At 40.3% G+C, this 15,088-nt stretch overlaps 1 protein-coding gene across 1 annotated transcript; it reads left to right on the forward strand.

The window, feature by feature from the left end:
• The first annotated feature begins 6,831 nt into the window (after nt 1-6,831).
• On the forward strand, nt 6,832-13,066 carry IAPP (islet amyloid polypeptide). The gene is made up of 4 exons (XM_005296592.3): nt 6,832-6,951; nt 7,355-7,451; nt 7,590-7,724; nt 10,409-13,066. Exons 2-4 carry the CDS (start codon nt 7,372-7,374, stop codon nt 10,596-10,598), a joined length of 405 nt encoding a protein of 134 aa, XP_005296649.1. The 5' UTR covers nt 6,832-6,951; nt 7,355-7,371; the 3' UTR covers nt 10,599-13,066.
• The last annotated feature ends 2,022 nt before the right edge of the window (nt 13,067-15,088 follow it).

Genomic DNA, 15,088 nt, shown 5'->3' on the forward strand with positions numbered 1-15,088 from the left:
GTGTTTTCTACATTTTCAAATATATTGATTTCAATTACAACACAGAATACATAGTGTACAGTGCTCATTTTATATTATTTTTCCTTACAAATATTTGCACTGTAAAAAGATAAACATAAGAAGTAGTATTTTTCTATTCACCTCATACGAGTACTGTAGTGCTCTTTATCGTGAAAGTGCGACTTACAAATGTAGAATTTTTTAATTTTTCTTTTACATAGCTACACTCAAAAATAAAACAGGGTAAAACTTTACAGCCTACAGATTCACTCAGTCCTACTTCTTGTTCAGCCAGTCGCCAAGACAAATACGTTTGTTTACATTTACAGAAGATAATACTGCCTGCTTCTTATTTACAATGTCACTTGAAAAGGAGAACAGGTGTTCACATGGCTCTGTTGTAGCTGGCATTGCAAGGTATTTATGTGCCAGATATGCTAAATATTTGTACGACCCTTCATGCTTCGACCACCATTCTAGAGGACATGCTTCCATGCTGATGATGGGTTCTATTCAATAATGATCCAAAGCAGTGCAGACTGATGCACATTCATTTCCATCATCTGAGTCAGATGCCACCAATAGAAGGTTGATTTTCTTTTTAGGTGGTTTGGGTTCTGTAGTTTCCAAATTGGAGCATAGCTCTTGTAAGACTTTTGACAGCATGCACCACACCTCATCCCTTTTGGGAGGCATTTCAGATTCTTAAACCTTGGGTCCAGTACTGTAGCTCTCTTTAGAAATCTCATTCTGGTACCTTCTTTGCATTTTGTCAAATATGCAATGAAACCATTCTTAAATCGAACAACATATGATGGGTTGTCATCCGAGACTGCTGTGGAAGTAGAGAAATATATGGCAGAATGTGGGTAAAAGCAGGAGACATAACTGTCCCCCAAGGAGTTCAGTCACAAATTTAATTAACACATTTGTTTAACGAGTATCATCAGCATGGAAGCATGTCCTCTGGAATGGTGGTCGAAGCATGAAACTTCTGCTACCTGCTTCTCATACCACTCTGACAGACCCCATTCTGACAGCTCCATTGTCACCGCCATTTGTGGAAGTCTCCAGTTCTGAGGATACAAACGTTTGGCGTGGCCTACCACTTCTGTTCCAGAAGCATGACTACTGAAGGGTTCCGATGGCACCGTGACAGTTCCCCACTTTGCCTTACCCACAGAGGTAGTACCCAGCTCTTTGAGCACAGGCTCAATAGCAGCAGGATCGACCGGGTTGGTCATATTGGAGCTCATGGCCTCAGTATTCACCTTGAGAGCGGTCCCGTTCAACTTGGGAGGATTCCCCATCTCACTCCTACAACCTTCGTCCAGTTAGACATTCGGACATGGGGTTAGAGGATGCACCGATTAGCCCGATTCTTATGGTACCGGCGGATCTGGAGAGATTCCCTTGGTCGTCTCCAAATGTTGCCATGTCATCGACACCTTCCTCGCCACGAGACGACTGACGGTTTCAAGAGCTGATACAGAGGATAGCCAATGCTCTTGATCCTACTAGAAGAAGTGCAGGACAGTCAGCATCAGCTACTAGACATTCTGCACACATCAGTACTGGCAAGGGTGGCTCTACCAATCAATGAGGCCATTCTTTAAGTGGCATGCACCATGTGGCATACCTTGATCATATGCACACTGACCCCAAATGGGGGCCGAGAAAAGATGGGCCGAGAGAAGATACTATGTCCCCCCCTCAGGAGGCAGAATTTATATTTTCATACCCTCCACCTAACTCCTTGGTGATACAGGCTGAGTCAGTGTAGATGAAACAACACCAGTGCTCCACCTTGGCAGACAGGGAGGGTAAGACATTGGACCTTATGGGTCAGAGGTCTTCTCAGCTGGACTATAGTTCTGGACCTCTAACTACTTGGCACTGATGGCCAATTATGACTTTATAAACTATGGCCAGATGAAAGGCTTTAAGGTCAGGCTTGACAAAGCTCTGGCTGGGATGATTTAATTGGGGATTGGTCCTGCTTTGAGTAGGGGGTTGGACTAGATGACCTCCTGAGGTCCCTTCCAACCCTGATATTCTATGATTCTATACCAGTTTGTACCCAGTTTTTCCTAACCATCCAAACTACCTGATTTTTTCTCCCCCCCTCCCCCTTCAATCAAGTTACAGGCCTTCATAGAGGAAAAATTATTGTCTTTGCTCCCACTCCCATTATTGTGCCTGCTGCTACTATCACCAACAACTAGGGTAACCAGACAGCAAATGTGAAAAATCGGGACGGGGGTGGGAGGTAATCGGAGCCTATATAAGAAAAAGACCCAAAAATTGGGACTGTCCCTATAAAATCGGGACATCTGGTCACCCTACCAACAGCCGCTTATTAAACGGATTTGGCCTCAGTTTGGGGTCAACAGGAGGCACAGCTGAATTTGTATCACCACTGAAGTGATCCATGCTAAGTGAGGACAACATACCGAAGTTCTGATTGCAAAAGCATGTTTGAGAGACGATACCCATAAAATCATTTATGATGCAAATGCAGTTGGTGCCCTTTATAAATTAGCACCTCTATAACTTGACATTAGCTGTGTAACCCACTACAGTTACTATTAACAGAACATAACAGGTGGCCCAGCACATACATTGTTTGTGTTACAGAGGCACAGAAAAAAAATACAGTCACACATACATACACCCCCACAAATAATGGGGGCACAAATTTTGGTGCCCTTTTAATAGAGCAAATATGTAAGATGAGAGCATCAGTGTATAGTACAGAATGCTTAGTCGGTGCAACAGCAGATGCAGGGTTTGTCTTTAGGAACACAGAAGAACTTTACCCAAGGCAATGATGGCCCAAGAGTAACTGAGCAAAAGTGTAATTTGCTGGAAGGAGCAAGATTATGCATCACAGCAGTACCTAGGGTTACCATATGTCCATACTTTCCCGGACATGTTCGGCTTTTTGGTTCTTAAATCGCCGCCCGGGAGGAATTTTTAAATATCTTAAAACCTCCGGGATTTTGCCATTATTATTTTTCCCCATAGAAGAATTGATCCTTTGAGAAAGAGAGTGAATGTTGATCACTCGAGAGAGTGCCCACTTTTTCCCCCTACCTCCCAGCACTTGTGCAGCAAAACAGCTGTTTCACGCAGCGGGGAGGGAGGGGGAAGGAGGGGGAATGTGACACGCTCAGGGGAGGAGGCGGGGCTGGGGCAGAGATCTGGGGAAGGGGTCCAATGGGGCAGGGAGGGGGCAGAGTTGGGATGGGGACTTTGGGGAAGAGCTTGGAATGGGGGTGGGGAAGGGGCAGAGTTGGGGCAGGGCTGGGGGCCCCCTTGGAGTGTCCTCTTTTTTCAATGTTCAAATATGGTAACCCTAGCAGTACCTGAATCACAGACATCTATCACAATCACAGACATCTATGGGAGCCATTCTGTAAGCACCCATTCCTTAATTTTCTGAACATTGCATCTGTACTGCAAATGCTCTGTAAATCTCATTGAGCTGCCCTGGCCTGCCCCGCCAAAACATTGGTTGGCCTAAAAGAATATACACTGGGCTTGGGACACCATGAGATCCAGTTTCACCTCTTTCACTCACTGGTTTTTATATTTTTGTTTATTTCACAATCCTTGACATTGTCCAAAGCCTCATATCCCGGTGCTACAGGCAGGCAAGTATTATTCTTTCTCCCCTCCCTGCAAGGTAACAGAGATTGCACAAGGTCACTTACAAAAGGGCTGGGAACAGAACATAGGGCAAACATTTTTGAAAACCGGTGTGCTAAGTCCACATTATGGCACCTAAATAAGTGTCCTGATTTTTCAAAAGTGCTAAGAACCCAGCAGCTATAGATTTTCAGAATGCCAAATCTATCTTCTTGGCTATGCCACCTGTTATGACCATTCTAAGGACTAGACCACAATCCCCCTGCCCCAAAGCCAGAAATAGAACCCAGGAACACTAATTCCCAATATTCTAGTGCTGTCTCACAAATAACGTAGTTGTGTAACCCACTGGCAAAGTGTATGTCCCACTCTAGTGACTATTCTTCATACAGGATAACAGTCTACTGCTGCTAATAGTTACTCCTTTAGCTCATGTAGTGTTGGTCTGTGCTATAGATCTGACAGTATCAGTTCAAACCTGTGCTGACAACTGATGTAAAAGGGCTTTTTGGTTATACATTTCTAGGTTTTCAGTTTTCTTTTTTAAAAACTTAGTAAATTTTATACAAAGACAAAAAAATTAACTTAAAAGAATGTTAGTTGCAAAGTCAAGCACTCAGAAGTTAGGAAAGGCTGCCAATTAGAAATAAGTGTGCCCAGGCAACCTTAACTCTGCCCCTTGTCCATATGCATTATAATAGTCTTCAATTACATGATCACATGCTACTTTTTCCACAGGATCTCTGGCTCAGTGCTCAGCATAGATGGCAAATAAGCCAAGGTTATATAACCGATGCTGCTGTTGCCTCTAGCTACCTTGCCTTATCCACTAGAGAAACTGGAAAGTGTGTAATAAATGAGGCAGGGGGCTGCAACAAGCAAGCACGGACTTGTGAGTAAGGCACTGGGCTTGGATACAGGGGGAAATGAGAAGTATCTTCGATTCTGCCACAGACTCCCTGTGTTAGGCAAAACACTTAAACCAGAATTTTCAGATGTGGCTAGTAACCGTGTGAGTCTCATTTTCTCTGTGAAAAACTTGAGCTACCTCGGGTCTGATTTTTCACAACTGCTGAGCACTCACAAGTCTATTGAATGCCAGTGGAAGTTGTTGGTACCTGCCACCTCTGAAGGATCAGGTCCTCAGCATCTCAAGTTGGATGCCAATTATTGAGGCACTTCAGTTAGGACACTTACATAAATTTTGGCCTTAACATCTCTGTGCTACAGTTCCCCATCTGAAAAGTGGGCTAATAATCCATTAACATTTGTAAGGCATTCACATGCAACAGTGATGATCACAATAGAAAATTCCATGAGGAAATAAAATAGTTTGGAAGACTTGCATTACATATATTACATAGCCGCATAACGAATGATAAGCATAAAAAGAAATATTAAATTGTTGCTTCATTCACTGAGAACCATCCAGTACCCTGAATGGGCAGAGAACCTGTAGGAAAAATGTGATTAAAGGCTGTGGGTAAAGTCGCCGCCCCCCAAATGTTAGCGCCCTTGGCAACCCCCTAGGTCACCTAATGGGTTGTGCCGGCCCTGAGGATATGTCTACAGCTCAGTTAGACCCTCCCACCTTGCAGGGTCCCAGAGCCCGGGCTGCAGCCTGAGTCCAAATATCTACATCACAGTTAAACAGTTCCCTAGCCCAGTCATTCTCAAAGCCGGTCCGCCGCTTATTCAGGGTAAGCACCCTGGCAGGCCGGGCTGGTTTATTTACCTGCCGCATCCGCATGTTTGGCCAATCATGGCTCCCACTGGCCGTGGTTTGCTGCTCCAGGCCAATGAGGGCTGCGGGAAGGGCGGCCAGCACATCCCTCGGCCCACGCCGCTTCCCGCAGCCCCCATTGGCCTGGAGCAGCGAGCCGCGGCCAGTGGGAGCCGCGATCGGCCGAACCTGTGGACGCGGCAGGTAAACAAACCGGCCCGGCCCGCCAGGGGCTTTCCCTGAACAAGCAGCGGACTGGCTTTGAGAACCACTGCCCTAGCCCACACCCCGTGAGCCCTAGTCAGCTAGCATGAGCCAGTTGTGGGTTTTTAATTGCAGTGTAGATGTATCCACAGTGATTTAGGAGCTAAGTCCCCATTTCAAAACAAACATTCATAAGCTTAAGGGCTCAGATTTACAGTGTCTTTTTTTTGGGAGGGGGGGGAAGGGGGAGGAGTGCCTAAAGATGTACATAGGCACTTAGAAGGATTTTGTAAAGTACCTAAACAGATTAGGCTACTAAATCCAATTGATTTAAATGGAAGTTAGGTGCTTTATCTGTTTAGTCACTTTTGAAAATCCCAATAGGTGCCTATGTGCATTTTTATGCACCTAAATACCTTTGTAAATCTGGCCGCATGTCACTTTTGAAAACAGGACTGTGTCTCCTACCCACTTAGGTGCTTCTGAAAATTTTACTCTGTAGCATAATGCATACTCACAAGGAGGCAGAAAGAAGATTGCACGGGCAACCTCTATTCTGTAATTTCTTAACTTTTATATGCCTGACTTTACATCCTTAACAACATTAATTTATTTTAGTTTTCATGTATGAAATATTCTATATCTAGAGAGAACATACTAGCAACAGGAAAACTTATACTCAACTGAAAGTGTTATCCATTCTCTTATTCTCTGGATGTTCAAGCTATTCCTACTGGTCAGTTTTAATCACATCCTCTTTCTTCTCAGTCCTCATCTAAGTTTCATCCTTTCCTCTCATTTGCTCTGATTTTGGTTTTTATATTTGTGTATTTATTACAAATCTCTATCATTTTTTCTCTTTTCCATGATTTCCAGTACTTCTGTCTATTGTGTTTCATTTACTTTTGATCTGGTGTTTCAATTTGCTTCCTTTATCATTTTTTCTTACCTTATTTAGCCCTTGAAAACGCCCCCAGGAAATATGACCTCAGCATCTTATTAGAACTGTAAAATTGTGGCTTTAGTTCTGTATGCAATATAATATTACAGTAGTTTCATTAGGGCATATTGCATAGACTAGGTTAATATTTACTGATGTGTTAATATAATAATGACCCATCTACTGCTTCTCATCTCTGGGGCACTTTCTATCTATAGGGATGGAAATGAATGACAGAGTCTCTCTGTGCTGCCTGATGTCAGAGCTGAGAAAGGTGTAAAGGGTATATAAGAGCTGTATTACTTGCCAGCAAGGAGGGACAAAAAAAGGGATACTGCAGAGTCAGATGCAAGCGTGGAATTGTTGCATGTACCCTTCCTGCTAATACAGACGTGTTTTGAACTTCTTCAGTTAGTTCCTTGACCACTACAAGGTAAACGATTTATCCTTTCTGTTATTTCAGATATAAAGCTACACACACTTTAAGGGGGTGGGGGCACAATCTGCCTCATTATTAAGAACAGTATTATTCAAAGAAAGGCTAAAAGAAAGATCTCGGTACAATCTGTAGCTGAAACCACAATCTAAAATTTAGAAAATGTTGGGAAAAGAAAGCAAGGGAGATGGGAAGAGGATTTAATCCACTAGATGCCAAAATTTACTAGAGAGCCATCTGAATTTATCTTTGTTGTGTCACTAAAGTTTGATCATGCTTTTGCTCTAATTTAATGGCAGAGATTAACTATTGCCTGTTTAGAACAGCACTGAGGTCGGATCTATTGTATGTTGAACAGTACTTAGGATCTCTTTTAGTTTTGAATTATTATTCTTTTCAGAAACTTAGGAAGGAAAGATGTGCAACCTAAAGCTGCCAGTTGTCTTCATTGTGCTCTCTGTTGCTTTAAGCTACTTGGAGGCTACACCTATGGAAAGGTAAGTAATGAAAAATCTTATTTATTTTTAATGAGAAATCAAATGTTTTAGACTGTTGCATTATTCACTTTTGCCATCAAACAATATGAGCAAAATAGGGCTATTCAATTTCACTGTGTATTTTGTTATTGTTTAAAGACTATTCTCTGTGGCTGATGATCTATCTGATGGGACTTCCAACAGACAAGGATGGCTATTACCAGTCCTGTCAAGGAATATACCCTGGGGACTTAATGGGGCATTGCCACAACCGGCTGCAGCAAAGCCAAAAAGGTATCAATTCTCTTCTGCATTCTTCTATTTAAACCAGATAGAATTAAATTAAGAAGCATAATTTGTGCCAGCGTTTTCCTTTTCTGTTAGATCCCTTCAATTCTATTCAAATTCTCTCAAAGAGCGCTTAAAATATCCTTTTTGGTAGAAATGTAGCCATTCTGTAAAGCAAAGTATTTCAAGTTAAAAAGTGAAATATAGTTGGAAAGACAATCAGTTTTACCAGATCTGTTATGGAAATCTGAAAAGCTTTCAAAATGTGGTCTCTGAATTTTCAGCACACAATTTTTAGGTTATGTTGTGAAAGGAGGTTTACTCTGAAAGGGATCTGCTATTTAAATGTTAATTTTTCATGCCTCAGTGAGAGGGGACATATGACAGTTCTTTCCATGTACAACAGAATTCCTTTTGGAGTGCATTTAATTATTTTAAAATATTACTTTCTTCAGTAGGTGAATGATTGCTCATTTTTGAGATAAACAACAATTTCAGCATAGCAAGAATCAACAGAAACAATTTGTCATGCTAGAGTTTCACTAGTTTGTAGTACATTTACAACTGCATAAATGTAATTTTCAATAGACTCTTGATGTATACAAATAGCAATTTTAAAAGAATTTGGAGTTTATCCTAAGTGATAAACAGTATTGAATAACACTAGGAAAATTAGCTATATTATCTGGTCTGTCTGCTTACTGCATGTTTACATGCTTTTCCTTCACCAGACATTAAATGCATCTCTTTTTATAGTTACCTCTGATCACAGTATCTCTTCCAACCTGAAGAATGATTATTACAAACCAAAATGATTATCCTCCAATATAATATGGGTAGTGAACACACAATCCCAGAACTCTTATAGCTAGTCCTCTTTATTTTAAGAAGAGTTAAAATCAAACATTTCTCTACAAGATATTTTCTTCAAGTGTCGGGTCTGATACCCTACTCATCAATGTCCCTGTCTAACAGCCCTCTTCAAAGTAAGCAAACCCCACTGAAACCAATGGTACTCCCCATTCACAGCCATGATGAGTTTTTGTGTCATTTTGTTCAACTGTGTTATAATGTTAGGTATTGATAAAATATATAACATTATGAAACTGATGCAGCAAGTTAACTATTGTAAAAATATAGGTCCAGAGTTTTAGGACCTGGGCCTATAACATTTAAGAGAATGGGTGCTTTGTCTTCATGAACAGATTAGCAATTTCATGAGAATAAGTGATTGATTTGTCCTTCAAGGTGAAAGTACTTAGCAAGTTTCCCATCCATGATATATTGTTTGCTGGCGGTGTGATAGTATTTTATGTCTTTTCTACTCGGCTTTAAGAGCCTGATCAAGCTCCCCTTGGAGTCAATAGAAAGACTCCCACTGACTTCAAGGAAAGTTGGATCAGACCCTAAATCACCATTTAACTGAAATATGACATGTTTCAAATATGAATCACTTATAAACTATTACCCATTTGCTAACCAGCAGCTGTTATAGCTCAGACATTTAGCACGGTTTCTATTTCACCTGGGCTCTGAGATTCAAAATCACACTGCTGAAACATAATGTGACATTTTAAATACTAGACCGAGTCAATTAATGGGGAAATTATTAATCAGAAATTAGTCAGAGTAACATTGCCAAAATTCATATTATTTGCAATGAATTATTTGACCTATTCATCAACAAAATGTAATTTACTTCATGTCACATCAGCATATAGATTACTTTGAAGAAGTAAAGGGAAATCCTTTGGAACAGATGGTCCTTATTTCAGGAACTATTGTCAACAGCAGAGAGTGTCTGTTTAAGGGCATGGCTTAATGGTCTAAGAAGGAAGTTTGAAATCCCTGAACTTCCCGGAACCACAGATTTGAACTCAACTCTTCCTCTTTCTGAAGTGAGTCCCCTGCAGCTTACTGTGTGGGGGTCAGTTGGATAAGACCTTAAAACTGAGGTTTTCTTTGCACACGGATGTTTCAATGACACATTTTGTAAGAAAGGTAGGGCCCTGTCCAAAAATGGCTCTCCCCCACCACAGCAGTATTGCCATGCTGCTATGCTCCAACAGAAGTGGCTGATTTTCAGTAGTGAAGAATTACTATTTGTACAGAGCCAAAGTTTGAATGGTACAGAAGCCAATGGAAGATGCAGATGCTGAGCACCTCTCAGGATCTGCCCCACAGCCCTAGTCTCAATCCTGCTGCCTTTTAAATTAATTGAAGGTTTGCCATTGACTTTAATGGGACCAGCATGGGGCTCTCTGAGATTAAGGGAACTGAATAAATGTAAGTGATTATTATAATGCTAATCATTCTCATGATATCAGCAAGTTCTCTAAATAGCCATAAAAGTTAATCTTGGAGCTAAATCATTGTTGTCACTTACTGACTTAACTATACTATTATTACAGTTATTCTAGGTGCCAGAAGCTACTGTGCTGAATATCAATAAAAATGACATATGAATCCTGAGGTTTTTGAATTTAACCTACACCTATCATTAAAATAGATAATAGCATACAATGATTTTTTTTCAGGCACAAAGTAGGAGGCAGGAATATTGTACTGTTCACATATTTGTGCTCACATTAAAAGAACTCCTACATTATCAGTTAAAATGCCTTTTAGAGGTGATATTTGATTGCTCATCATTAGACTTCACCATGGCTCTGTTTGTTTTATGTTACCAGTCACCGCTTGGAGAAACGGAAATGCAACACTGCTACATGTGTGACGCAACGTTTGGCTGACTTTTTAGTTCGATCCAGCAACAACATCGGAGCAATTTATTCACCTACTGATGTGGGATCCAATACATATGGCAAGAGGGACCGAGTTGGGCTTTTAAACAGAGAACCCCTAAATTATCTACAGTTTTAGTGTATTGAAATGATTACTGCTGCACTCCTCATTAGGAGTTTCTCCCCAGTTTTTATGTATAAATCTTTTAGTCATTTACTACCTATACATTCTTAACAGTGCCTTGTTTTATTTGTGTGTGTGTCTGTGTATGTGATTTTCATGGTTCTCATTTCACTATGCATGTATGATGACATGGATAGGGTATGGTTTTGAATTCACTAAAAGCTTCAGAAATCTGCTCATTACATTCCTTTGTGGAAAAAAAATAAATCACAAAAATAAACTGAAATGTAATTGCTATAGGGTTTTTTTTAATTAAAAAGATTAAAAAGACAACCATGGTGTGTATGTCTTTATAGTCCCAGCTGGGTGAGGGGGAAAAAAATGAAACCTGTCCTAAACAACCACTAAGGGAGCTAACAAAAATCAGTTGGTTAATGGAGGTTGTGTCCTAATGTAAGTGAAGCAGAATTGTACTCAGTACTTTTGGAGATGATTTAGAGGGGTTATAGTCCCTTACTGCACTCTAAGCTAGAATTATTGGGTGAAATTCTATGGCCTATGTTATGCAACTCAGACTAGATGATCATAATGGTCCCTTCTCACCAAAAAAAATCTTTTAGTCTAATAAGGGTGATCTCATGTACAGGTTTCATTGCATATTGCAACATGGTATTTTAAGGGTTTAAAATTCTTATGTCTAAATTTTAGCTCGTTTAACTCTAACCACTATGAGAAACAGTAAATTATAAAGCGGAGCACAAGCAAACCCAGCTAATAGGGTGACAAGAACTTTGTATTCTTCTTAAAAGCATGTCCTACAAAAGAACTGGCATCTTTCTTTGTGTGTTCCCTTCTCTGAACTGAATTAATAAACTGATTAAAAAGAAAGCAAGCAAAAGCATTAAGCTATCTATAATAGCTTTATTTTAAAAAAAAAATCTGTTCATGACAAAGATTTTTTCCAACTAGTATTTACTAGTAATAAGCAATTCATTAAAATCTAAGAGCAGTTTGACACTATAAGCTTTTCCTTGGTCTTATCCCAGCACAAGATCAGTGTATGTTTATTAAATGTACATGTCATTTTAGTCTGTGTTGTGGGCTTTCAGAAAAACTGCCTCATCCAGTATATTACAATAGGAATTTTTGTTTCCCTTCATCATATTCTCAATTAGAAGTTTAATGACATCAGGAAACCACATACTGGATAGTGGCTTCTTAATTCTGTCAAATTATGAAAACTTTTTAGCAGAAGTTCTGTAGGCCACTCATGCCTTCTCATTGAAAAGCACCATTAGTGGAAAAGTAAATTAAACCTGAATACTTTGCATGGCTTGATTCACTTTGTTGTGTTTTCTTTATAAAGTGTGCCTTAGATTACAAACTCTAAGTTTAAACTTTATTTTAATTTATGTTTTGCCTTCATTTTATGAACTGATTTGAAGTACATTGAAATAAAAACTAAAGCAATGTGCAAGTTATTGCTAATTATAATCATTTGTTCAGAAAAGGCTAACCTTAAAGATATTGCAAAGGATAGTTATTCATAAAGTCTTTAAAAAAGTTGTCCAAATGATATTCCGCTTGATTAATACTTCTGGCAGCTTAAAAACAGATGTACTTTCACTTCATGCTTACTCAAGTTCTACAGCTTCTTTATGTATCCAGCTTAGTTTGATTTTTCTCTTCAATTCAAGTATGACAATCACTCTCCAGAAAGCAAACAACCAGATATTGTTAGAATAGTGGTGAGCTGTCACAGATAGAATGTAATGGTGCATTACAGTAATTGCATAGCATCTTGCAGATGGTTGCTTCAAGGTTTATTGTACTGTGTTTACAAAGAATGTTGGTAATCCCAGAATTAAAAGCTTTATACATATTAATTACCAATGCATCAGCAGTCTCTAGATTATCATTTGAGGACCTTACCACACAGATAAAACTGATCACACTAAAACTCTGCACAGACTGGCAACACCTCCTCAATTTCAGTGGTACCAAGTACGTCTTTTTCTAGACTGTCCAATGCACCCGTCCAGTGATTGTGATGGTATCAATAGTAACATTTCTTTAGTTGGGAGGATATCCCGAAAGGGGACTTTTCTTCAACGTCAACAGATCAACTAATAGTGGGTCACACCTTAATATACTTCGGACCCAGTTCAGCAAAAACACTTAAGCATGTGCTTAAGTCTCACTGAATTCAATGGGACATAAGCATATGCTTTGTTAAATCAAGGCCTTGATGCCACCCACCAAAGCTATGTCACTTTAGACTCAGTTTTGCAAGGTGCAAGTACCCACCATTCCCATTAACTTCAACTGCCTGGAGATAGCCAATCCTTCACAAGATTGGAGCCTGCCATAACATATATAGAACACTATAACCCAAAACTGTACATTTCTAGTGGCCCTAGACAGTGCTCCTTTGATCACTTGGTCAATAGGTGTTTTGCCTGAATAAAGAGTTCGGAACAGAACCATTGGTCTAGTTTGTATATAGTTTCTTCTTGGCAAATTGTTGCATGCCCCCCTCACCAGCTCCCTTTCTACCATGGAGATCTATCAGGGTGTGGAACAGTCTCTCAAGCCCAATCACTTGAGACATCTAAAATGAAGCTGGACAATGCATAAGACTTTTCCAGCTATAGCTTCTGGAACTGTGGTTCCGGTTCTATCTGGACTCAGTTACTGGTGTGATTTGCTCAGCATGACAACAGTCCATTTGGTGCCACGGAAAACAAGCCAGGCTGTTAAACCATGAGAATGATTGGTCCACATTGCTGGAAACATGCAAAAAAGCCATAAAGAATTAGGTGCCTGGAGGGCAAAAAAGATAAATGAATAAAGCTGTCAGCTGAAGTGTCTTTGTCTTGAGAAATGGCCTAAAGTGAGAGTTGTTTCTTTGAATTCCCTATTTGTGGCCCAATTCTGATCCCCTTACTCATTTAGAGTAGTTTCTTACTCTGCAAGTAGTCCTATTGATTGTATTTGAGGCTACTTGCAGAGTTAGGTACTACTTATTTTTAGTATGGCCCTTAGATAGGGAAGGGAGGATCATATGTCAGTGGTCTCTATTTTTTAAATAAAAATAGAAAACAGTAAAGCATTGGTTCTTCAAAACCACAAATGGCATAATATTAAACATTGCAGAATAGGGGCACCGTGGTGTGAAGTGCCATTGAAATCAGGGGGCATTAGGCACCAAACTTGCTTAGGTGCTTTTGAAACTCCCACTAGGTGCCTACCTGCACCTTTAGGCCCATAAAATACCTTCAAAAATCAGGATCCTCAATGCCCTTTGGATTCAACTGGAGTTAAAGATGCTGTGTACCTATGAAGTGGTGCTTAGCAGCTTGCAGCATTGGGGGCCAAGAGGAAAAGTTAAGAGGAAAAAAAGAGGGGGAACAGAGGAAAAAACAAGGACATAAAAATGCAACAAACAATATACAGATAAGAAAGCTCTGCATTTTTTTATTCACAGACATTAAAATACATAATAAAGGGGGAAAATATGGAGAAGACTAAATAGTGTTAAAAGAATGGAGAAAAATATAAATCTAAAAAGTCATCAAAGGAGCAAAAAGGAAGAGTGACAAAGTTCCTCCTCTGCCTTGGTGGGTCCTGCTCTGATTGGCAGATTTGCTCACCTCACAGATTCACCTTGTGGGTCGGGAAACAGTCCAGAGACCTTCCCCTCTGGTAGAAGCTACCATCCAGGTCAACTCCTCCTGTGTTTGATCAGGAGTGGTGAAGTTTAGGGGGAACCCAGGCCCGCCCTCTACTCCAGGTTCCAGTCCAGGGCTCTGTGGACTGCAGCTGTCTATAGTGCCTCCTGGTACAGTTGACAACAGCTACAATTCCCTGGGCTACTTCCCCATAGCACACACACTTACTTTCTCTCCTCTGGCTCCTCCTGGCCTGACTGGAGTGAGCCCTTTTATAGCATCAGAGGGGCCTTAATTAGAGTCAGGTGCTTAACTGCCTCACCTGACTCTTAGCAGGTTAATTGGAGTCAGGTGGTCTATTAGCCTGGAGCAGCCTCTGCTCTGGTCACTCAGGGAACAGAAAACTGCTTATCCAGTGGCCAGTATATCTCCCTTCTACTACTCTGCTGTTCCCAACTTGTCTGGGTCTATCACAGAAGGTAAATAGGGAGTAAGAGTATGCAGAATGCATTAAAACAGTAGCGGGCACTAGGGCCTAATGTTTCCTAGGGACTGCGACATTTTCATAAAAGGTAGAATTTGCATCTTCTTGAATTAATATGGCTTAGCTGAAAAATTGGTTTCATTTTAAAAGGCTTGGACTAAAATTTTGAAAAGCATACCTAGTATTCATGTGACATTAATAAATTTTATTAAAAATATTTTGAATGAATGTTTTCATTTTCCAGGAAGGAAATACAAATATTTCTGCTGCCCAGAAGGATTCTGAATTAGCGCCCAACTTAGGCTGGCAATGCTCCCATTGACGTCCGGGAGACAATGTTTAGCAACAAG

The sequence above is a fragment of the Chrysemys picta genome, chromosome 1 (genome assembly GCF_011386835.1).
Source record: "Chrysemys picta bellii isolate R12L10 chromosome 1, ASM1138683v2, whole genome shotgun sequence".
In the NCBI taxonomy this organism is placed as follows: domain Eukaryota; kingdom Metazoa; phylum Chordata; order Testudines; family Emydidae; genus Chrysemys; species Chrysemys picta.

Bases quoted from the DNA above. Each gene is read 5' to 3' on its own strand.
- IAPP (XM_005296592.3), top strand. From the start codon at position 7,372: ATGTGCAACCTAAAGCTGCCAGTTGTCTTCATTGTGCTCTCTGTTGCT. The intron at 7,452-7,589 runs GTAAGTAATGAA...TATTGTTTAAAG, and splicing joins GAGGCTACACCTATGGAAAG to ACTATTCTCTGTGGCTGATG. The intron at 7,725-10,408 runs GTATCAATTCTC...TTATGTTACCAG, and splicing joins GCTGCAGCAAAGCCAAAAAG to TCACCGCTTGGAGAAACGGA.